The sequence below is a fragment of the Gracilinanus agilis genome, chromosome 3 (assembly GCF_016433145.1).
Source record: "Gracilinanus agilis isolate LMUSP501 chromosome 3, AgileGrace, whole genome shotgun sequence".
NCBI classification, from domain to species: Eukaryota; Metazoa; Chordata; class Mammalia; order Didelphimorphia; family Didelphidae; genus Gracilinanus; species Gracilinanus agilis.
Window position 1 is genome coordinate 417,650,180 of NC_058132.1, and position 23,822 is coordinate 417,674,001.

The 23,822-nt window shown below is 35.7% G+C and overlaps 1 protein-coding gene across 1 annotated transcript in view; it reads right to left on the reverse strand.

The window, feature by feature from the left end:
- Positions 1-343: 343 nt before the first annotated feature.
- The window catches only part of MORC3 (MORC family CW-type zinc finger 3), a 58,352-nt gene continuing 34,873 nt past the window's right edge, over positions 344-23,822 (reverse strand). Inside the window, exons 11-15 of the mRNA XM_044670270.1 lie at positions 11,801-11,846; positions 11,460-11,584; positions 6,417-7,269; positions 5,365-5,525; positions 344-1,318 (exon numbers count right to left, since the gene is read on the reverse strand). Of these exons, the coding sequence (XP_044526205.1) occupies positions 1,165-1,318; positions 5,365-5,525; positions 6,417-7,269; positions 11,460-11,584; positions 11,801-11,846 (1,339 nt within the window). The 3' untranslated portion in view covers positions 344-1,164. The remainder of the gene's footprint in view (positions 1,319-5,364; positions 5,526-6,416; positions 7,270-11,459; positions 11,585-11,800; positions 11,847-23,822) is intronic.

Below are 23,822 nucleotides of genomic sequence, written 5' to 3' on the forward strand. Positions count from 1 at the left end.
TCCAGGGAAAAAAACAAAATAAATAATAAATGATTTGGAAAACCCAACACTTTAATTGAGAAAAATAAGGTTTTGAATTGTTTATATACACATACATTGTTACATGTAATAGAAACAGCCACATGTTAGAAATTCCACCGAAATGCAGCAAATACAAAGCATAATAATGCAATACAGTTCGCAACAGTACAATACTAGAGCAATAGTTCCAATTAACTTTAGAGGAATATTTAAGGTAACATAACTAAGAATGTAATATTCCTCAAGAGAACATCCAGCAAAATCAAAAAATTGCCTAAAAAGCACAGAAAACTAAAAAAAAAAAAAAAAATAGAAAATCACACTCATTTTTCACAAAAAAGACAAAAATGAGTTTCATGATGTATATTAAACACTTATATAGTCAACCTTCTTATTTGCTGACACTTAAGCTTATCTGTCCCTACTTTTTAAAAAACACTTCTGTTATTCAATATGATTGGCAATCTCTGTAGGAGAAAAGTGTAGCATTGAAATTAAAATAGGATCAAAGTGTTATATAACTATAAGGATAAGTCAACAGGAAAACCAACATAACCACTGTTATTGCTACATTGTTTTAAAGAATGTCCAATTTCAAGGATAGGAAACCATCTAAAATAATCTAACAACCATTTACTAAAAATGGTTCACAAAGCAGGCACTAATCTCAGTCATAAATAGGTAGATTAAAGTAAAAATTCCCAAAGATTCTTTATGTAAGAAAGCTAAAGGAAAATTCTCCATTTAAATTGTGGCACAATACCTCATTTTAGGGGGGGAAATATAATTTGAGGGACTGGAAAGATTGCACAAAGGTCTGAGGTGATCGGAAAAGCTTTTACCGAAAACACCAGTCCCCATTATCATCATAAAAAATATATGCAGACTTAATTATAAATACATTTATATCTGTAATACGATTTCTGGCTAAAGATCAACACCTTTCAGTATTTTTTAAAGTTATGACAAAGTATCCACAGCATTTGTAGGAATATCTGAGTGCATAGAATATGTATTTTTTCAGTAGGCATAATTGGTACTTTAGTTTATTACCTATTGTACCTTAAAAAAAGAATAATACTGCCTACCTCTTGAAAACTATACAACAGAAATACTGAGAAATTATTTCACAGAAAATATACTTTACGTACTATTGATTTCATGCATTTGTTCAACAACCTGTCCTAAAATTTCATCAACTACATCAATATCATAATTTACTTGCTGTAGATCTAGATCAGGCATAATTGAAGCCAACAGCTGGCCCACATTAACTCGAAGGGATCGAAGTTTGAGACTGTAAAAACAGACATGAAACAATATGTAAATATATAAATTTTATCAGCATTAGAGCTTAAGACTAAAGTGAAATATCAAAATGTACATTGTATATATTTAAGCAAGCCCAAAAAATAAGATTAAAAGAAAAAAATTACTAAAAACATGTTTTGTAGAGAAATAATAAATAAAAAGAGAGGAAAGAGCATTTCATTTAAAAGTTTGGAGGATTAAATGTAATGACAGTTACATTTAAGTCTAGTACAAATAACATATAAAAACTAAAAGAAACAAAGGTTAAGTTTAATTTTTTTAAAACACTATTTAAGGAAGACAACATTATAGTCCTGGAGAAAATCTTTACTAACTACAAATTAAAAGGATGGTTATTTGCATTACAAAGTGTTTTTTTTCCACAATAAGATAACTTGGTATTATCATAGAAAAAACATAGAACTAGAGACCTGGGTTCTAAGTAGTGCTCTGTCAGTAAATATTTGATTGGTCTTATACTTAATATCTCTATGCCTCAGTTTCCTTATCTATGAGATGGAGATAGACTAGATGATCTCTAAGAATTTTTTCAGTTCTGTTCTTATAGCTGACATTTATGTAGCAACTTGAAGTTCGCAGGATGATAGATCTAGATCAGAGCACGCCATCTATTCCAACTCCTTTATTCTACAGAGGAATTAACAGGGCAGGAAAATTAATTACATTATTTCATTTGACTATACAACAATCTTGTTGCAGAGACAAGAGAAATCTCTGTCTTTCCTAAGGTCCCATACATATTAGGGGCAGGATTTGAACCTAAGACCCATGACTTCAGAGCTAATATACCTTCCCAGTGTAACATGTGTTTGCAAAGCATTATCTCTAATTCTCAAAAGAATTCTGTTGCATATAACAAGAGAATTATACTTTTCTTATCTTGCCAAATAATTCCTTTCTTTTTTTAATTTAACTGTTTTAGTGATCCTTCTTCAGTACTTCTCATAGTCAAATTGTTCTACAAGGAAAATTCTTTACTAAGAATACAACTTTTGGGGGTTGTTGCAAAAGAAAATGTAAATCTACATAAATATGAGTTATTGTTATTAAAATGTACATACATGTGGTTAAAAGAAAACAATAATTTTTAAAGATTTTACACTAAAATCCTCTACTCAAGAATTGTTAAGATGTCTCACAGAATTAGTGTTTCAGAATTTCAACATAATAAGCCATCTAACGCAACCAATGCCTGAAAAAAATTATTTCTAAAATATACTCCACAAGGAATCATCATAACATGGGACTGACCCTATATTTTCAAGCTTGAGCAGGTTCACTCCAAACTGAAATTAATATACAGTTAGTTATTGATGGACTGATTACTTGTCTTTTATCTAAGGACCAATCTAAGGTTCAGAGAGGCTCATTACTCATTTGGTTGCAGAATGATATTTTGGGCAAGAGTCACTTTACCATGCACTAAGTATCAGAATGGCTCAGAATGCTATGATTCCAGATACCTGCCCTCTTGAACATTTTATAAAATTTCATGGCCTTCTTCCACCTATGCTTTTTATCTCTTATCTTAACTCCTATCTGATTCCCATGCCTCATGGATCTCAATTCTTTTTCACCATACTTTCTAGAAATAGAAAACAAACCAAATGCTTACCAAGAACACATCCTGCGCCTTTTGGCTAGGATGGCAAAAATTTGAAGTACATAAAATGTTTGTATTATACTTTTTCCGTACTACCATTGTGGGTTCTCAAACTTCAACTAGCCTAACAACAAAAGAGTAAGCTATATATATATATGTTCTTTTTTTTTTTTTTTTAAATTTTAAACCCTTAACTTCTATGTATTGACTTATAGGTGGAAGATTGGTAAGGGTAGGCAATGGGGGTCAAGTGACTTGCCCAGGGTCACACAGCTGGGAAGTGTCTGAGGCCAGATTTGAACCTAGGACCTCCTGTCTCTAGGCCTGACTCTCAATCCACTGAGCTACCCAGCTGTTCTATATATATGTTCTTGACAAGGAATTCCCAACTTTTTTTTTGCCATGGACGGCCAGATGAAATCTATGCACCTATTCTAGAATAATGTTTTAAAAGGTATAGCATAATAAAAGAAATTAGTTATATAGAAATGGTTATCAAAATATTTTTAAAAACAAGTTACACCTATTGCAAATAGTAATAATATTGAAATAGGTTTTGAACAACAATACATGTAAAAATCCAGTGGAATTGCTCATTGGCTACAGAAGAGGGGCGGGGGTAGGGAGGGAAAGGACATGACTCATGTAACCATGGGGGGGGGGGGCAAAAAAAACCCCTAAATTAATTAATTAATTAATTTTTGAGGTAAAAGCAAGTTATAGACCTCATGTTAAAAACCTCTGCTCTACGGGCAGCTGGGTAGCTCAGTGGATTGAGAGCCAGGCCTAGAGATGGGAGGTCCTAGCTTCAAATCTGACCTCAGACACTTCCCAGGCGTGTGACCCTGGGCAAGTCACTTGACCCCCATTGCCTACCCTTACCACTCTTCTGCCTTGGGCCAATACACAGTACTGACTCCAAGACAGAAGGTAAAGGTTTAAAAAAAAAACACAAAAAAACCCTCTGCTCTAGATCTTTCTTCAAATCAACCAACATTTCTTAAGTACCAATGAATACCTAATGAATGTTTTAATCCATCCTTCACCAAATGTACATGTCCAGTGTTCCATTCCTCAAGGCCTGAAACATTTACCAAACTCATAATTTGTACAAAAGGATAACAGTTAAAGGTGTTACCTTCCAAAAGTATGTTCATTTTAAATGAAGCCTTATCAAAATAACACAACACAGATTAATGAGTGGGAAAATTAGGTATCAAGGCAGGCTCAGGGGAACAAGATCTGAAAGATGAGGTTCCCTATAGATCCTAAAATTGGCAACAGCATTAGCATGACCAGAATTGGGATCAAATCCTGCAAAAGGCCTAAATAATTCCAGAGCCTATTTGTGGTCCTTCTGAATCAGAGATATGTTATATCCATTAATGACCTTGTTAGTCTAGTAGAATGAAGAGAGGTTTACACTTCCATTTATTTATTTGTTTGTTTGTTTGTTTTATTAAAGCCCTTACCTTCCATCTTGGAGCCAATACTGTGTATTGGCTCCTAGGCAGAAGAGTGGTAAGGGTAGGCAATGGGGGTCAAGTGACTTGCCCAGGGTCACACAGCTGGGAAGTGTCTGAGGCCAGATTTGAAGCTAGGACCTCCTGTCTCTAGGCCTGGCTCTCACTCCACTGAGCTACCCAGCTGCCCCCAAGACAGCCTTTTAAAAACAAATGTTTACCCAAAGGAAATAAAAATTTTTATCTGGTAAGTAGTCATTTTGCATTTTTGCACAAATACTTGTGTACTTTCTGGAAGGTCAGAGGACTAGGAAAGGAAAGCTAAGAAGGAAACAAAGGAACAAGAAGATAGGAACAGAACGAGGCCTAGGAAAAATTAGAATTGAGTCCAACAAACCAATTACCCCCAAATTTTTTTTGCCCATACTAAAGAATTTGAGGAGAAATACTTTCCTCAACTATGCTAGAAAAGTTTTATGCATATCACATGTTCTTTGAAATAAGAATTATAAATTGTTTTAAAAATCATCAGAAAAATATCTAAATAAAAAACAATAAAATTAATAGCTAAAATGTCCCTCTTGGCACCTTACAGCCTTTAAGATCCAATATATCCCATCTCTAGAAAGGCTTCTCTTTCAATTATGAATGATCAACTAATCTCACCAATCTCAACTAAATAATAAAATTGCTTTTAACATTCTCTAAATTATTCATTTTTGCCTCTTAAATGAGATTCAAAACAACCTGGGAAAGGAGACAGTTTTAAAATTATTATATTCTGTAGTTTTAAGATGCGAGGCACACAAACAATTAAGAATTAATGAGTGATGGAGAAAAATCACTGGAGCATTGATTTAGAGCTGGAAGGAATCTACCTGCTATCACAGCTGCTAAAAAAGAATTATAAACAAATGTTACCTAGTAAAAAAAAGTGATTTTTACCTTTCCCTATCAGAGTAATTCATAGAAGCTTCAATGTTACTAGTTGTTGAATCATCTGATCTTGTCATTTGTGAAATTGTGGCTTTTAACTGTTCAACTTCAGTTTTGAGTTCTTCACACTGAAAGCCAATTTGTGTTTTTTCCATTTCTAATAATTCCACCTAACAAAAAATAAAAAAAAATTAATTCCCTATTTCCATAACTAAAAATACTAAAAAGCACATTATAACCAATTTTATAAAACTGTACTATGATCACAAAATACAAAAATGTTTTAAGAAAGTGATGAAAGTAAGAGGAACAACTTTTATAATTTAAGTTAAATAAATACTTTGTAAATTAAATGACCATAAGCCTAAGCAAAAACCTTTTTTTGATGAAAAATGACTTTTTAAAAATATACAACCAGTGGTTTTCCTCAAGTCACAAGGGTGGAAAGAGGAAGAGGAGGGGAATTACAAAGGAAAAGATAAATGGATATTATTGGCTTTTTGTGCATGTTTGGCATAATTATATTAATACTAGCCAGTTTTTTATTAAGACACTTTAAGATTTGTCAAGTACTTTACAAAATATTTTCTTATTTTAACCTCACAGCAACTCTAGGAAGTAGGCATTAACCCCATTTTACTGATGAGGAAACACAGGCAGAAAGAAGTGATTTGCCCAAAATCACGTAGTTAATATGTGCCTGAAGGCAGATTTTAACTCAATTCTTCCTAAGTTTACCACTTTATCCACTAAGCTGCGTTGTTGCTTCATGGAGTGATTTTGAGAAAAGGTGTGTGCGTGTGTTTCTGTTTCTGTTTTTTTTTTTTTTTGGTTTATTTTTAGATACACACTCTACTAAATGTAATGATGTCCTTCTGGTAATTGTATTTTTTCATATTAAATCTGGAGTTAGAGTTAAGAAGTCAGGATTAAGAACTTATATTAATAATTCTAAATTTGAAAAATACCTAGTACTTTAAATCCCAAATAATGCTATTTTGGTTTTCTGTTTAGTCTATTCTATTGTTTTGACTCTTCTTTCTATTAATTATATAACTTACCTCACTTTTATACTGGTCTCTTTCAATACTGCATTTGTCCAGTTGTCTGAAAACATCATCAAGTTGTACAGCCATTTCATCCACTTCAGTTTTATTCTCATTGCTTGAACATTTACTACATTCAGCTTTCAAATTTTGCAACATGTTACAGTGTTCAGTCAACTTTTCTATCTCCTTCAGAGTCTGCTCTATTTGAAATGTCATCTGATCTGAACTTTCAGAATTTCCATTAGCATTTTCAAGTAAAAATGTAGCATCCGTTTCAGTTGACTGATGACAAGTTTCCTTCTTCACATAGTTATCATTCATTTCAACTATCTTCATTTCTAATGTTTTTACTTTTTCACTTAACTTTTCACATTGTCTTTTATAATTTTCTTTTTCTTCATTGACAAACAGTAATTCATTTCTAAGTTCATTTAATTGGAATCCAATATCATCTGCAGATTTATCGAATATATTCAGGCTATCTTCCTTTGCTTCAGCTTCTAAAATGGCTGGCTGTGTACTACTTTGCTCATCTATGCTGTCTTCAATAACTTCTTCCTTTTTAACTGCTAAATTTGGAACTTCAGTTTGTGTTCCAGCAGTCTTCTGTTCAGATTCACATCCTGAATTGGATACTGAACTGATTAGTGAACTAGTTTGCTCACAAGGTTCTTTGTCAGCAACACTCTCAGGCTGAATATCACTTTGCTCTGTAAAAATCTGTTCAATTTTTACTAATGTAACATTAGAATCTACAGTAGGTTTGGGGGTACTGTTCTCTTCTAAGATAATCACATCATCATCATCATATTTTGCAGTCTTTGCATTTGAAAGAGTCAAACACCCAGAAGCTCTCCGTTTTAAGCTGGAAAATGATAAATTGTTCAGTTGGTTGTGTGTTTTAAGACAAGTAGATAGGATACAGAAAGCTTATGTCAATAAAACAATTATATTTAATGAATACAAAATCGAATCTAAAGGTTTCCAATAAATTGGATAACTAATGTTCTATTAAACAGTATTAGTCAAAAACAATGCTAATTAAAGAAAAACCCTCAGTAAGTATTAAAAAGTGGAGGTGGTTGTTTTTTCCCCCAAATTAAGAAAGCATTTTTAATGGTGCCAATTGGTCTTTTACTATATTTATATAAATGCAAGTTTCTATCTCAAATAAATATTTTGCTCAAGTATGACAAGTTAAAATTTTAACAAAGTAAAAATCTAAAGATGAAGTAATACATTTTAAAGGAATCTTGGGATTAGAACAACACCTCACTGTATTTCAAAGAAGATATCACAAAACTTTGGAGGTGAAAGAACCTGTTTTTACACCTGTTATAAAGAAAAGGTAAGTTTAGGAGGAAAATGTAGGTAAACAGAGGAAAGATGCATGAGATCAACAGGGATTCTGGAATGCTGCAGGGAAGGGTTAAGCTGAAAATTCAGGGACTGTTGGGTTGGTCTATCTCTCTGGATGTGAACTTGGAGGGAATGGATGCCAAGTCCTCTGAGTCTGATCCTATCTTTATTGCTGCCCACGTTGCTGTCCTTGTGCCGTGTGTCCTGGAAGAAGATCCTAAGACCCTGTCACTAGCCTGTATCAACATTCAGCTGTCAGTAAGCAGAGGTCTGAGTCCAATTGGACTTGGGACCTTTCCCTGGGTTCCTGCCTAATTTGTTATAGACCAATATCTCTAGTAACAACCAAGAGAGAGTTTTAGTGCAGGATATCTAGAACAGGGACTGGGTTCACAGATTAGCTAGGAAAGGATGATAAGTGTAGAAAATCAAATTACTGAAGACCTTTAGTGGGAAAGCTTTAGATTCTGGGGTACTTCACTAGTAAAATTAGTGCCAGGGATTTTCCCTTTTCCCTCTTAACCTCTCACTTTGGCAATAAACTACACCTTTTATTTACTGGGACTTTAGTTATCTGTGTGCTGGACCCAGACCAGGCTGTAGCCTCGTCAGGCCCTTTCACCCACAGTGTGTAAACCTTGATACTGGTCCAAAATAATTCATCTAATCCCATCTCCCAAACACCCCTATTACAAACCTCATCTGGATTAATGCATTCTTTATTCATTAGAGAAAATTGAGACCAAGACAGTTTAGATAATTTTCCCCTAGTTTTCCACCATGGAACTAGATTTGAGTGAGTTTCAACTTGTGGGCTTCAATTCAAATGCCACTATGTCAACACTAATTGTATGATTCTTGAGCAAGTAACATTACCTCTCTGGACCTCAGTTTCCTAGTTTGTAAAACGAGGGGGTTGGACAATATGGTTTCTGAAGCTTTTCCAACTCTAAATCTGTAATCCCTGGAACTTTTAGTTCATTTCTCTTTCCACAATGTTATCATTTCTTAAGCTTGTTTTTTCCAAAATTTTTAATCCATTGTGTAAATTATCATATTATCACAGCCTGAACTATGGTCAAATCTGAAAAAATTATGAAGCAAACCTTCAGTCCACTATAAAGAATCTCTATCACTCTAGAACTAAAGTACATAAAATTAATCAGTTTTAATAATCCCCCAAATAATTTTCCTGCTGGTAGAGTTGCCCCAGGCCAAAGGATAGATTCCTGGCATACTTAACCAACACATTCTTTCTAAATTGACATTTAGCCATTAAAGATATTCTTTAAGAATGACTATTTGGGGGGCAGCTGGGTAGCTCAGTGGAATGAGAGTCAGGCCTAGAGACAGGAGGTCCTAGGTTCAAATCCGGCCTCAGACACTTCCTAGCTGTGTGACCCTGGGCAAGTCACTTGACCCCCTCCCCGGACCCTTCCCCCGAGGCTGCACAGCCTACCCTTACCACTCTTCTGCCTTAGTGAATACACAGTATTGACTCCAAGCCAGAAGGTAAGAGTTTAAAAAAAAAAATGACTATTTGACTAGTTCCAAATCGATGTAGTTGTTTTGTTGTTGTTGTTTTTTTTAAAAACCCTTACCTTCCGTCTTGGAGTCAATACTGTGTATTGGTTCCAAGGCAGAAGAGTGGTAAGGGTAGGCAATGGGGGTCAAGTGACTTGCCCAGGGTCACACAGCTAGGAAGTGTCTGAGGTCAAGATTTAATTGTTTTTTTGTTGTTGTTGCTGTTTTAATCCTTACCTTCCATCTTGGAATCAATACTATGTATTGGTTCCAAGGCAAAAGAGTGGTAAGGGCTAGGCAATGGCAGTTAAGTGACTTGCCCAGGGTTACACAGCTAGGAAGTGTCTGAGATCAAATTTAAACCCAGGACCTCCCATCTCTGGGCCTGACTCCACTGAGCCACCTAGCTGCCCCTGATTTAGTTGTTTTAACTAACCCATATCTCTCCATATTTTCAATTCTTTCAGTTGCATTCAACTCTTTGTTGACCCCATTTTGGAGTTTTCTTGGCAAAAATTGCCATTACCTTCTCCATCTCATTTTCAAGATAAGAAACTAAGTGATTTGCCCAGAGTCACACAGTTAATATCTGAGTCTGAGGTAGGATTTGAACTCAGGAAAATAAGTCTTCCTGACCCTAGATGTAGCTTTCTATCCACTATACTACTTGGCTACCTATATATAGATACACATATACATACAAACAAGACAGACAAGACAGACATACACACACACATATATACACTCTCTTTTTAGATTATTAGACTGCTAGTTTCATTTCTGTAGCAAATGATTTAGCTTGGTAAAATTTCTATGAAGAAAGACAAGAGAAGCAACTGGATTAGATTGAAGCAGATATAGAGAAGGCAATGCTCAAGGTAACTCAATTGTGAAGCCATTAAAGGATCAAGGATAAAGTATGAAGGAAAAAACAAAATATGTAAAAAAAAGGTGGATTTTTATTAATACCCCCCAAAACAAAGAAAATGTCAACAATTATCAGAGTATGTGCATACTCTCTCATCTACATAAATGAACTGAGAATATTATCCTTGGTTAGAGTAATTGTAAGGAATAGGCAATTTGGTAAAGCTCATTAAAGGCTCTCTTCTATTAATGTCTCCCATTCATAAATCAAAATTATTCATGTTTCCTGGAAAGATATAACGGAGGTAAACCTTGTTCAATGATCTCATCGTCATCATTAGAAGGCAACATAAAATTAAGAGACAAAGGCTTACCAACAGTGATTTCCAGTGTCATGACGAATAGTCTTTAAGTTCTAGTGACACCAAAGATGGTGATGTCTTTCAATTGCTCCTGTTTGTGGACAACAGTGCTGGCTACATCAAGCCCAAAACATTACATTCTCTCTTAGGAGAAAGGAATAACCACTCAGGAATTTGGCTTAACTAGCCTTTCTGGGAAACTAAGTGGATAAGTACTATCCATTGTCCAGATTATGATATTCTATTAGAAAAACAACTGATTAGAGCTCAACTCTCAGTAATATGTATTAGACTGAGATGGAAAATGAATTTAGGCAAGAATTAATCTGGAAAAGGGCAATAAACAGCATAGCCTTCTGTTCATTTCAAAGCTCCTTTAATAACACCAAACTTCACAAAGTAAAAGGCAAATCTTTTTACTACCAGCATATCAATGTTGTCCTAAAACACTGTAGCCTTCAAAGAATTAAAAATACAGAAGGCAACAGAATGGCACAAAGTACAATTAAGTAAATGATATGATAGAAGATATGTATAATTTAAAACAAAAGATGGACTGGTCATATGAAAAGAGAAATATGTAACATTTGCTCTATTTGTATCCTCATTATATCAGGAATAAGTGATTCTCTCTCTCCTTTCCCCTCTTCAATATGCTGCATAGTCGTTATGGCAAATTTATATGAACTGATGAATACAAGTCACAAAAGTGAGAATAATAAATGGATGTTTTGTGATCTGCATCAGAAAGTGCATTCAAATTAAAATTTTATTGAAGGGGAAAGAAAACTTAGAAATTAAATACAGTGTAATTTGTGCTCATTATAAGATTTTCTTACACAAGTACAACAAAATATAACTGGAATTATATTGTTGCTCAAAATAGCAAACGAAAGGTTATTCTCATAATTAAGGAGAAAAACATAACCTACTGAAAACTAACCTGTTGTTGTCAAGGTCTGATTGAGGTGTCAGATGTGATCTTGGAATACTTTCCTTCACTGAGGTGGTGAAGTCTTTACTTGAAGAGACAGAGTGGCTTTTCATACATAATAATTCATTACAAGACTGCAGAAAGATTAGAATTTTCTTAGGAAATATACCAACTTACTAATTTTCCCTTTTTTGAACTATCTCATTAGAGGGTACTGATGTTATCACAAGACTTCTTTTAAAAGGAATGTATTTGTTTTACACTTCTTAAAAATGTACAAAATTATATATATTAAAACCAGTCACACATATTTCTCTATACAAATCATAGTTACAAACTAGATTGGTTACCTGAAGGTTAAACTCCAGCCGTTTCATCTTGAATTTTTCTTTATCTCTTAATATTGGAGGGAAAATGAACAAAAATTAAAAATCTGAATGAAATGATTAAGCAATAGTATTCCCTAACAACATATTTTGTTATCTTATAGTAGCACATATGACTAGATAGGCACAAAATAAAAGGATAACCAAAGCTTATCTAACTTTGGTTCCTTCCCAGAAATACTTATGATACCTACCAATGTAACAACACCAGAAGACAAATTTTAATAAAGACTTAATTAGTAAGTTGAACTATACATATCTGGGACCTGAATTTCAGGCTGGGTTAACTTCCATGGGATATACCTAACAAAGACTTAGAAGGTTAGAAGGCATTGTCAAGTGCTTTAAATTAATAAAGAACAGGAGACAGAGAAAAATATCTTTGTTTATTATAGCAAGGTAGAAAGAATAAAGGAAGAAATAATCTCTATCCAAGTTCAGATGTTCATTCAAAGGAGACAAAATCCAAGAGAAGAGCCAATGATAAAACCTACGTCCTCATAAGTCTATACACAAATAGCCAAAATATGACATATAGGCAAAAGAAAACCTGAGGTCTTAAGAAGAAGGAAAAGTTGACTTCATGAATATATAAGATTTTGGTGGAATGAAAACCATTATAAGAATATGGGTATGGAAGGGTGTCTTATTCAAATATAGTTCCTAAAAAGTAAGAGGAATGAAGATAAGGTAAGCATGTATATTAAAATACTAAGATGAAAAAGAAGAGGAAAGCATTTGGGAAGATCCCTGTAAGGAAAAAAGAAGTGATTTTGTCATTTGAAAAAAATCATAAGCTTGGCATAGTGGCATGATATTATAGGACTAGAAGAAGGATATATAAATATCTGCAGATATTCTCTCTGTTAAAAGCAGAGCCACTAATAACTTCATCCTTTTAAAGGTAGAGGAACCAAATGGGGAAAATTCTATATTGAATATGATTCTCACTAATAGAGAAGAACTGAGTGCTGGGATAGAAATTATGAGAACACTGGGAGAGGTGGCAACTCCCTTCTATAATCTGTGATAGTTTGGCCTAGTTTGATCTATACAATGGATTTTACTAGAGAAAATTATAAAAGACTCTTTATTAAAATTTTATAGAGGTCAGCCCTGTAAGGCTAAGAAACTCACCAATGAAATTCTAAAGACATAACTGGAAAGAATTCCAATGCCTGGGGAAAAAAAGTTATCTAAAACTCCAACGTAAAAAAGATAAAAAAGGTAGGTCGGGGGCAGCTGAGTAGCTCAGTGGATTGAGAACGAGGCCTAGAAACGGGGGGTCCTAGGTTCAAATCTGGCCTCAGACACTTCCCAGCCATGTGACCCTGGGCAAGTCACTTTACCCCCATTGCCTACTCTTACCACTCTTCTGCCCTGATTCCAAGATTGAAGGTAAGGGTTTTAAAAACAGATAGATCGATAGATCGATAGATAGATAGACAGACAGACAGACAGATAGATGGATGGGTGGATGAATAAAAAAAAGGTGGGCCATCCATGTCAATTAAACCACCAAAAAGTTATTACATAGAGCTAGGAAAAATAATAACAAAATTCATCTGTAATAACAAAATGTCAAGAATATAAAGGAAATTAATTTTTTTAAATGAGAAGGAATGTGGGCTATCTGCACCAGATCTCAAACTGTATTATAAACTGGTAATTATCAAAACAATCTGATACTAGCTAAGAAAAAGAGTGGTGGATCAATGGAATATATTAGGTATGCAACACACAGTATTAAATAACCACAGTAATCTAGTGTTTGATAAGCCTAAAGATCATAACTTTTGGAACAAGAGTTTTGACTAAAACTACTAGGAAAACTTGAAAACAGTATGGCAGAAACTACACATAAAATAACACATGATTAACAACATAAAGGGTGATAACATAAGCAAATTAGGGGAGCATGTAAGATTAATGGATAAGAGAAGAATTTATGAACAAAAAAGAGATGAGAGCATTATAAAATGTAAAATGGCTAATTTTTATTACATTAAATTAAAAAATTATTACATTGGGGGCAGCTAGTGGCTCAGTGGATGGAGAGTCAGGCCTAGAGATGGAAGATCCCATGTTCAAATCTGGCCTAGCTGTGTGAACCTGTGCAAGTCACTTAAAAATTATTACATTGGGGGCAGCTAGTGGCTCAGTGGATGGAGAGTCAGGCCTAGAGATGGGAGATCCCATGTTCAAATCTGGCCTAGCTGTGTGAACCTGTGCAAGTCACTTAACCCCCATTGCCTAGTTTTTAACACACTTCTGCCTTGGAGCTGATACATAGTATTCTCTCTAAAACAGAAGGTGATTTTTTAAAAAGCTGTTATACAAACAAAACCAAGATTAGAAGGAAAACAACTCAGGGAAAAATTTTTATAGCCAGTTTCTCTAACAAAGGCCTCATTTCCCAAATATATAGAGAATGAGTCAAATAAAGAATTATACAAGTCATTCTCCAATTTATAAATGGTCAAAGGATATGAATAGGCAGTTTTCAAACTAAAGAAATCAAATCTATCTATACTCATATGAAAAAATGTTTCACATCACTACTGATTAGAGAAATGTCCATTAAAACAACTCTGAGGTACCAATTCAGACTGGCTAATATGACAAAAAAGGAAAATTATAAATATTGGTTGACAATGTGGAAAAAACTGGCAAATTGTTGGTGAAATTGTGAAATGATCCAAACATTCTGGATCTACCTTAAGGGCTAAAAAAACCATTTGACCCAGCAATAGTTGAGATCTATATCCCAAAGAGACTTTTTAAAAGGGGGATGGGGTGGAAGACTTGTACAAAAGTATTCATAGTGGATGTTTTAGTGGCAGCAAAGAATTAGAAATTGAGGTGATGCCCATCAACTGGGAATGGCTGAAAAAGTTGTGATACAAGAAATGATGAATAGGATGATTTCTGAAAAACCTTGGACCTAAATGAACTGATACAAACTGAAGTGAGCAAAACCTGGAGAACACTGTGCACAATAACAGTAGTATCTTAAGGATAATCAACTGGGAATGACTTTGTTATTATCAGCAAATACAATGACCCAAGACAACTCCAAAAGATTTATGATGAAAGGACATACTAAATCCACCACTAGAGAAAGTCCTCTGAATGAAAATCAAAGCATACCATTATTCACTTTTTCTTCTTTTTTTGTTGTGGTAATATGAATATGGAAATGTTTTGCATAATAGCACATGTATATTATATATCAAATTCCTTACCATCTCAGGAAGGAGGATGGGGAAGAGAGGGGAATTTGGAACTCTGAATGTTAAAAATTACATTTACATGTAAAAGAGAAAATTTTTTTTTTAATTTTAGAAAAATAAAACCAAACTCTTTCTAGCCATTAAGGAGATGGACCCAATAAGGCTTTGATTCTGGCAGTTATCAATGACAATAATATTGATAATAATATATAATAGTAATCCCTAAAAAAGTCACTTTCTGTGGGTGACACACTGGTAATGGAAAACTACTCATGAATAAACCTGATGTCATCACCCTGAGGTCAATGCCAGAGCACTGACCCAGGATAAAACAAGGTGTTCTTGTCAAATCATTCTCTTGTTGAAATGACTCTAGGAAGACATTTATGAATTAATGTTCCATTCATAAATGAATGAGTTAATGTCTCATGCCCAAAATTAATGGTCCATCTGAAGATTCCTAATCATGAAAGAAAGATTCAGCAAGCCCTTATATAATTCATGTGCTTGTTATTAACTTTAGGATCCTTTTGAAGTAGCCACCTGTCTTGAATTTTACTGAGTCTTCATGTTCATCAGATAGATATTTACATGGATTTTCTAATAAATATGTACTGCCCTCTTTGCTGAGCAGCAGTTGCTCTAAACATCAGCCTGCTTTGGATTCTGTCTCTCCTTTCTGTGCCCGCATGCTGAACTGTTTCCTCTTCAGTTACCCTGCTTTGCTCCATGCCTATGCTGGCTGCAGTATTTTCAAACCTGGGGACTGCCATTTATAGTTATGACATATGGCGCAATGACAAGGCAATATAATTAAATCTCTTCTAATGTTAAAAAGGGGGAGAGGGGGCAGATTGAGAGTCAGGCCCAGAGATGGGAGGTCCTGGGTTCAAATATGACCTCAGACACTTCTAGCTGTGTGACCCTGGGCAAGTCACTTAACCCCCATTGCCTAGCCCTTACCACTCTCCTCTGCCTTGGAACCAGAAGGTAAGGGTTTAAATTAAAAAAAAAAAAAAAGGGAGGGGGCGTTGAGGGGGGGGTACACTTCAGAAAGAATGACTATAAAAGCATATAAAAATAGTACCACAAAAGCTATGGCTTAAAATAAATGAGCTAAGGCTATCAAAAGAAGATAAGAACAAAACAAGTTGTTTATTAAACTATACTCCAGGAAAAAAGGATGGAAAAAGGGATAAGACCACAGAGTGGAGTAGATATGATAATTATCAACATAGAAAAGGCAGAATGATCAGTTAACTATTTTCTATTTTCTCTGCCAAACATAATGATCTCTGTATTGGAAATAGAACAAAAAAGACTAATGAGGAAATCCAAAATAAATAAAGGGCTGAAAAAGTGTATTTTCCTGCCCTGGACAAATTCATGTCATCTGAACCAGATGAGCTACACTTTTGAGTACTAGAAGAAATGGTGTTTGTAACTGCTGAACCTTTTACTTGAATGCCACTGCACGCTCCACACTAGCCCTTGCCATAAAGAACTTAATCTTTTCTGCTCTGGAACTTCTATCCTGTCCTGACTGGTGAAATGCTTCATATGGTCCAGTAAGCTTTAGATTATCTAGGTATCTAAAAGCTCTAGAAAAAAATTTCACTTTGAATTTATCTCCTGGTAAGCTTGCTACCTGTAAAGGACAACTTAATTAAGCAGCTTTAATCAGTTTATATTCATTGTCTTATGCCTCTTTATAGCCGCCTATCCTCTGCATGTAATCTCATTATTCAGCATTTTAGTGATTAGTTGTAATTTTACATTTAAGAGTAAATAATAATCCTGGTTATTAGCTGATGGAATAACTGTATAAGAACTGTATAATCATAGTATAAGTAAAATTAAAAATATTTCCTGTGGTACCTTAACAAAATATCCTAGTCAAGGAACATTTGCATATGTCTTCAGCATCCTGGAATATATGGTGTCATATTATCTTACTTGGCTTTGAAACTACTTTTGGCCATCTTTATTTTCACCATATATGGCACAAGGTAAATACACAATCTGCCCCAAGAAAGATGGTTTTTAAGAATCTGATTTTCTTAAAGAAGATGTTGCTGCTAGACCTTCTTGAATGGGAATTACAATTGCCTGATCTTCAGGGAAAAGAAGTTATAGTTGTCCCTTCTTTCAAAGGAAAAAAGATGCAGTTGACCTATCCTCATTCTAGGGGGGAATTTCTGCAACCTTGGCATAAAGTAAACTCAGCTGAAATGCTGAGTGAATCAGACTATACTAGGTGTGCTGTAGACCCCAATTCTGTGATTTGGGCCATTCATAAGTCATATTTGCTCAGAAGATCATTCCCAATATAGTTTTTCTTTTTTACATGCCACCACACAAAAACCTTCCCTCACTCCCATGTTCTTTTCTAGTTCTGAAGTCATATCAAATCAATTCTCTACTTTATATTCAAAAGGATCTATTTTCCTATGGTTCCATTCATCATCTCTGTGATTGTTTGAATCAAATTCTCCCCCCTAAACACTACTCCTTTACATTGTCTCCCTTTTTTTTTTAAATATAAGGTTCTTGAGGACAAGGATTGTCTATCTTTCATATTTTTATCTCCCATGCTTGGCATACAGTAAATAGGTAATAAATACTCCCTTGCCAAATGGTTCCTTCCATGCTGCCTTCAAACATGCCCAACTTTCTTTAATCTTTAAAAAAAAAAACTTCATTAGACCCTACTGATCACTTACTACTTAATCTATCATATCACATCTGTCTTCTCTTTCTCAACTAAAATCCTACAAAAAGCCATATTCATTCGCTGCCTCCACTCTCTCTCCTCTCAGCCTTTTGCAGTCTGGTTTCTGAAACTCAACTGAAATTCATCTCTCCAAATTTATTCTTAAATGATATACTCTGAATTGCCAAATATGATGATCTTTTCTCAGTCTTCATCCTTATCAACCTATCTAATACACTGACAATGGTTTTTCTTGATACTACTCTTATCCTGATTCTCGTCCTTTCTACTCCCTCCTTCTCATCCTTGCTCTGAGTTTCAGTCTTCTATCACCACCACTGATTGTTTACTAGACACTCTAAACCAGAATCCCAGAAAATATCTTAAATTTAACAAGTCCAAAATTACACTAATATTTTTTCCCAAAATTTTCTGCTGTTCCAAACTGTCTCATTTCTGTCAAAGGAAATTAAAGCAATAAATAACATATCAACTCTCCTAGCTCTAGAATCTCAGCATTATCTAGGACTACTCACTGCATCACTTCACATCTCTATCAGCTGTGTAATATGTAGAAATTATATATTTTTTATATATACATATATACATACATATATATATATATATATATATATATAAGGTGTGGTTGCCAGGAATCAATCAGATCTAGATTGATTCCATAATTAAAACAGACCCAAGTCAGGATCGGTTTTATGATAGTTTATTTACAATTAGGAAGGTTGAAGGTAAGAAGAGAGAGAGAGAAAAACTCTGGTCCGGACGAGTGAGAATTAAAAGATTAGTTAAATTAGGCTACTAGCCACAAGGCCTTAGCAATTAGAGAGGCAAGAACCTACCTGAGGTAGAGAGTTTGGAAAACACCAAGGTAGGCTCAAGGAAGTCAGCCTAACATACCCACGTGACAATTCAGAGGGGAAGCTGCCTGAGGTCTCAGCCAAGATCCTTCAGCACCAAGTTCAAAGCGCGAACTCAACAAGAAGTTACCATTATACTTGAAGAGACAGCATCTTTCATCATTTCCTGGAGGTCCACCTCTAATTCAAGTGGACAAATGGCAGCCTCAATACTGGTTTTGGACTGCCCAAAGGGCAGTCCCTTGTTCTTGATTTGTTACTTATTGTCACGTGTGGGTAGCTCATCTGCCCTCCCCACTAAGGGAGGTGGGGATGACATTATCTCTGGTGGCTAGAGTTTTAATTATGAATGGGCTTGAGCTAATTCCATTTACACAGCTGCCAAATCCATCTTCACAGCATTTCTAACATGTAACCCCTTCTTTCTACTCACACATATAAGCCTCATAATCTCTCAAATAAATTATTTTAACAGCCTCCTAATTGGTTTTCCTGCCTCAAGTCCTACACGATGTTGCGCAAGTGATATTCCTTAAGTACATGTCTAACTATATGACTCATTCATTCAATTTCAGTGGTTTTCTATTGCCTTTAGTATGAAATATAAACTTATTGCTTGCTCTTAATATCCTTCATAACCTGAAACCAGACTATCTTTCCAGCCTTACTGGCTTCCCCCTCCAGCTTTCTCTCTATTCCTCCTTCACACCATTACAACTCCCATTTCTGGGCCTTTGCTCTGGTCATCCTACTCACCTAAAATAAATTGTCTTCTTTACCTTTATTTCATATAATCCTCTTTTCTTTTTTTTTCAAACCCTTACCTTCTGTCTTCGAGTCAATACTGTGTATTGGCTCCAAGGCAGAAGAGTGGTAAGGGTAGGCAATGGGGGTCAAGTGACTTGCCCAGGGTCACACAGCTGGAAAGTGTCTGAGGCCAGATTTGAACCTAGGACCTCCCGTCTCTAAGCCTGGCTCTCAATCCACTGAGCTATCCAGCTGCCCCCTAATCCTCTTTTCTAAAGATGCTGCTCAAGTACCACCTTCTGCACGAAGCCTTTCCTAATCTCAGCTAACTGCTAATACACTAATTTTCCCCCCATTTTTTATTTGGAAATTTTTTCCATGGTTACATGATTCATGATTTCCCCACACACACTCTTTCCTCCCACCTCCTAGACCTGACAAGCAGCTCTACTGGGTTATACATGTATCACTGTTCAAAACCCATTTCCATGTTATTCATATTTGCAGTAGAGTGATCTTCTAACATTAAAATCCTAATCATATCTCCATCGAACCAATGATCGAACATGTTTTCCTTCAGCGTTTCCGTACCCAGTTCTTTGTCTGGATGTGGATAGCGTTCTTTCTCATGAATTCCTCTGGATTGGCCTGGGTCGGTGGCAGAGTAAAAAGCAGCTGCTTAACCTCTCCTAACCAAAACATACAGGACTCCTCAAGAAGACATAAAAACAAATCCAGACAAAGGGACACCACAACAGGGCACAGCATTGGAGGTACATAGAATCGGGGCATTTCCATGCTATTAAGGGGTGAAACAGCTCTCACTAAAACGAGAGCTGAGCAACCCCCTCCCACAGCTCACACCACCTATGGAGCCAAAGCCAGCGCACAAGAGTTAGACCAAGTTTGGGGCACACATTAAGTCCTTGGCAGCTACCTGGGGTCACCAGGGCCTGCTCTTGAGAGCAACAAGACTTAAGACCCGAAGAGGCTAAAGAATGCGCGGACTTTGAACACAGACCCTGAGCGCAGGCATGAGTGTGGGCGTAGAAAGCAAGCACAGACACGAATCCGGAGTGCAGGTGAGGACTCAGATCCTGAGCACAAGCGCGGACCTTGAGTGGGGACCCAGTGCAGAGGGGTGCATGACTGTGGAAGCAGCTCCCTGAGACTGTTAAGGAGCTTCGGGGCAGAGGAACAAACAAGGGGACCAATAGAAGGCTTGACTCTGAGAACAACTAGACCTGAGACCTCAGGAGCTAAAGAGCGCAGACAGACCATGAGTGTGAGGATAAACCTGAGAGGGCACAGGGCTAACAATGGTAAGCCAGAGACAAGAACCCCCAAAGAGAAAGATCATCAAGAAGAAATCTGTAACACTCGGCAACTTTTACACAGATAAAATCCAAACAGAGAAAACAGCAGAGGAGAACAAACAAGTAATCATATCCAAACCTTCCCAAAATAATGAAAACTGGCCACAAACTATTGAAGAGTTCAAATCTAAGATGATGAGAAAGATGGAAGAGATTTGGCGAGAGAAGTGGGAAATAGCGCAAAAGGAAATTAACAGGTTAGAAGATAGAAACTCCCAATTGGAGAAAAATGCCCCCAAATCAAACGAAATGGTAAGTAAATTGGAAACCAAAATCTGGCAAGAAAATAACAGTTTAAAAGGCAGAATTTTGCAATTGGAAAGTGAGGCAAGTAAACTGAAGAACAAAAATGACCAGATTGAAAAGGAAAACCAAAAGATTATAGCTGAAAACCAGTGCCTAAAGGCTAAAATTGAGCAATTAGAAGCCAATGATCTCTCAAGACATCAAGAACAAATAAAATAAAGTCAAAAGACTGATAAAATAGAAGGAAACATGAAATATCTCAATGAGAAAGTGACAGACCAAGAAAACAGGTCTAGAAGAGACAATATGAGAATCATTGGTCTTCCTGAAAAAGCAGAAATTAATAGAAATTTGGACTCCATACTAAAAGAAATTATTCAGCAAAATTGCCCTGAAGTTCTACAAGAGGGCAATATAGACATTGAAAGGATCCATAGATCACCCTCTACACTAGACCCAGAAAAGACAACCCCCAGGAATATAATTGCCAAATTCAAGAGCTTCCAAGTAAAAGACAAAATTTTACAAGGAGCCAGAAAGAGACAATTCAGATATCAAGGAGCATCAATTAGGATCACACAGGATCTGGCAGCCTCCATACTAAAAGACCGCAAGACTTGGAATATGATATTCAGAAAGGCAAGAGAACTGGGTCTACAACCAAGGATCACCTACCCATCAAAAGTAACTATATACTTCCAGGGGAAAGTTTGGGCATTCAACAAGATAGAAGATTTCCAAGTATTTGCACAGAAAAGACCAGGACTAAATGGAAAGTTCGATATCCAACCACAAAAATCAAGAGAAACATGAAAAGGTAAATAAGAAACAGAGGGGAAAGAAAGAAAACACCTATTTTTTAAATTTGCCTCTTTAAGAGCTTCAATATGATCTAATTATTGGTATTCCTATGTGGAGAAATGTTATATACAATTCTCTTTAAGGAACTCTATTCATTATTATAGTATTCACTATTATTGTAATTAGAAGAATTATTCATAGGGAGTGGTTGGAATACTAAATGGTCTAAGATGATATGAGGGTGGGAAAGAGGGGGTTGAATAGTAGAGGAGACCAAGAGAAATTTGAATGAATAAGAAAAATAGGATATTCTATTACACACAAAGAGGACATGGGAAGGGGAAGGGATGAATACTATTATAAGAAGGAGAGGAAGAGAGCATTAAGAGGTAATATTTAAACCTTACTGTCAGTGTAATTAACCCTGAGAGGGAAGAGTAGCTTTATCCATTGGGATATAAAACTCTATCTAACCCTACTAAGAAAGTCAGAAGGGATAAACCAAGGGGAGCAGGGGAGTAGGGAGGTCAAAAAAGGAAGGGGAGAAAAAGGGGGAGGGAACTCATTAGGCCTTAAAAATAGGGGAATAATAAGGGTGGGGGTAGAAAGGGAAGTAAATTAAGGGAGGGGACAAGGGTTATTGGTTTAAAGCAAACCACTGGTTTAAAAGGAAATAGCCTAAGAAGAAGGGGTAGAACTAAGAGAGGATACCAAAATGTTAGGGAATACACAACTGATAATTATAACTCTGAATGTGAATGGGATGAACTCACCCATAAAAAGGAAGCAAATAGCAGAGTGGATTAGAAACCAAAATCCTATCATATGTTGTCTACAAGAAACACATACGAGGTGGGTGGACATACACAGGTTTAAGGTAAAGGGCTTTAGCAAAATCCTTTGGTCCTCAAATGAGAAAAAGAAGGCAGGAGTGGCAATTATGATTTCTGACAAAGCCAAAGAAAAAATAGATATGATTAAAAAAGACAGGGAAGGTCATTACATCCTGATTAAAGGCAGTATAGACAATGAGGAAATAACATTGCCAATATGTATGCACCAAGTGGCATAGCAACCAGATTCATAAAGGAGAAACTGGCAGATCTCAAGAAGGAAATAGATAGTAAAACCATACTAGTGGGAGATCTAAATATTCCTCTTTCAGATCTAGATAAATCAAACCAAAAAATAAATAAGAAAGAGGTAAGAGAGATGAATGAAGTCCTAGAAAAATTAGATTTAATAGATATGTGAAGAAAAATAAATAGGAACAAAAATGGATTGGCCTGGGTCATTGCATTGCTGCTAGTAGAGAAGTCCATTACATTCAATTGTGCCATAATGTATCAGTCTGCGTACAATGTTTTCCTGATTCTGCTATTTTCACTCTGCATCAGTTCTTGAAGGTCATTCCACTTCACATAGAAATCCTCCAGTTCATTATTCCTTTCAGCATAATAATATTCCATCACCAACAGATACCAAAATTTGTTCAGCCATTCCTCAATATTCCCCTTATTTTCCAATTTTTTGTCACCACAAAGAGTACGGCTATAAATATTTTTATACAGGACTTTTTCCTTATCTCTTTGGGGTACAAACCCAGCAGTGATAGTATGTCTGAGTAAAAAGGTAGGCACTCTTTTAAAGTCCTTTGCGCACAGTTCCAAATTGCCTGCCAGAACAGTTGAACCAATCCACAACTCCAACAATGTATTAGGGTCCCAATTTTGCCACATCCCCATCAACATTTTTTACTTTCCTTTACTGCCATATTGGCCAGTCTGCTAGGTGTAAGGTGGTACCTAAGAGTTATTTTAATTTGCATTTCTCTAAATCAGGAGGGATTTAGAACACTTTTTCATGTGCTTATTGATAGTTTTGATTTCATTGTATGAAAACTGCCTATTCATGTCCCTTGACTTTTTGACAATTGGGGAATACGTTAACTTTCTAAAGTTATCTTGTATACTTTATAACTCTTTGTATATTCTC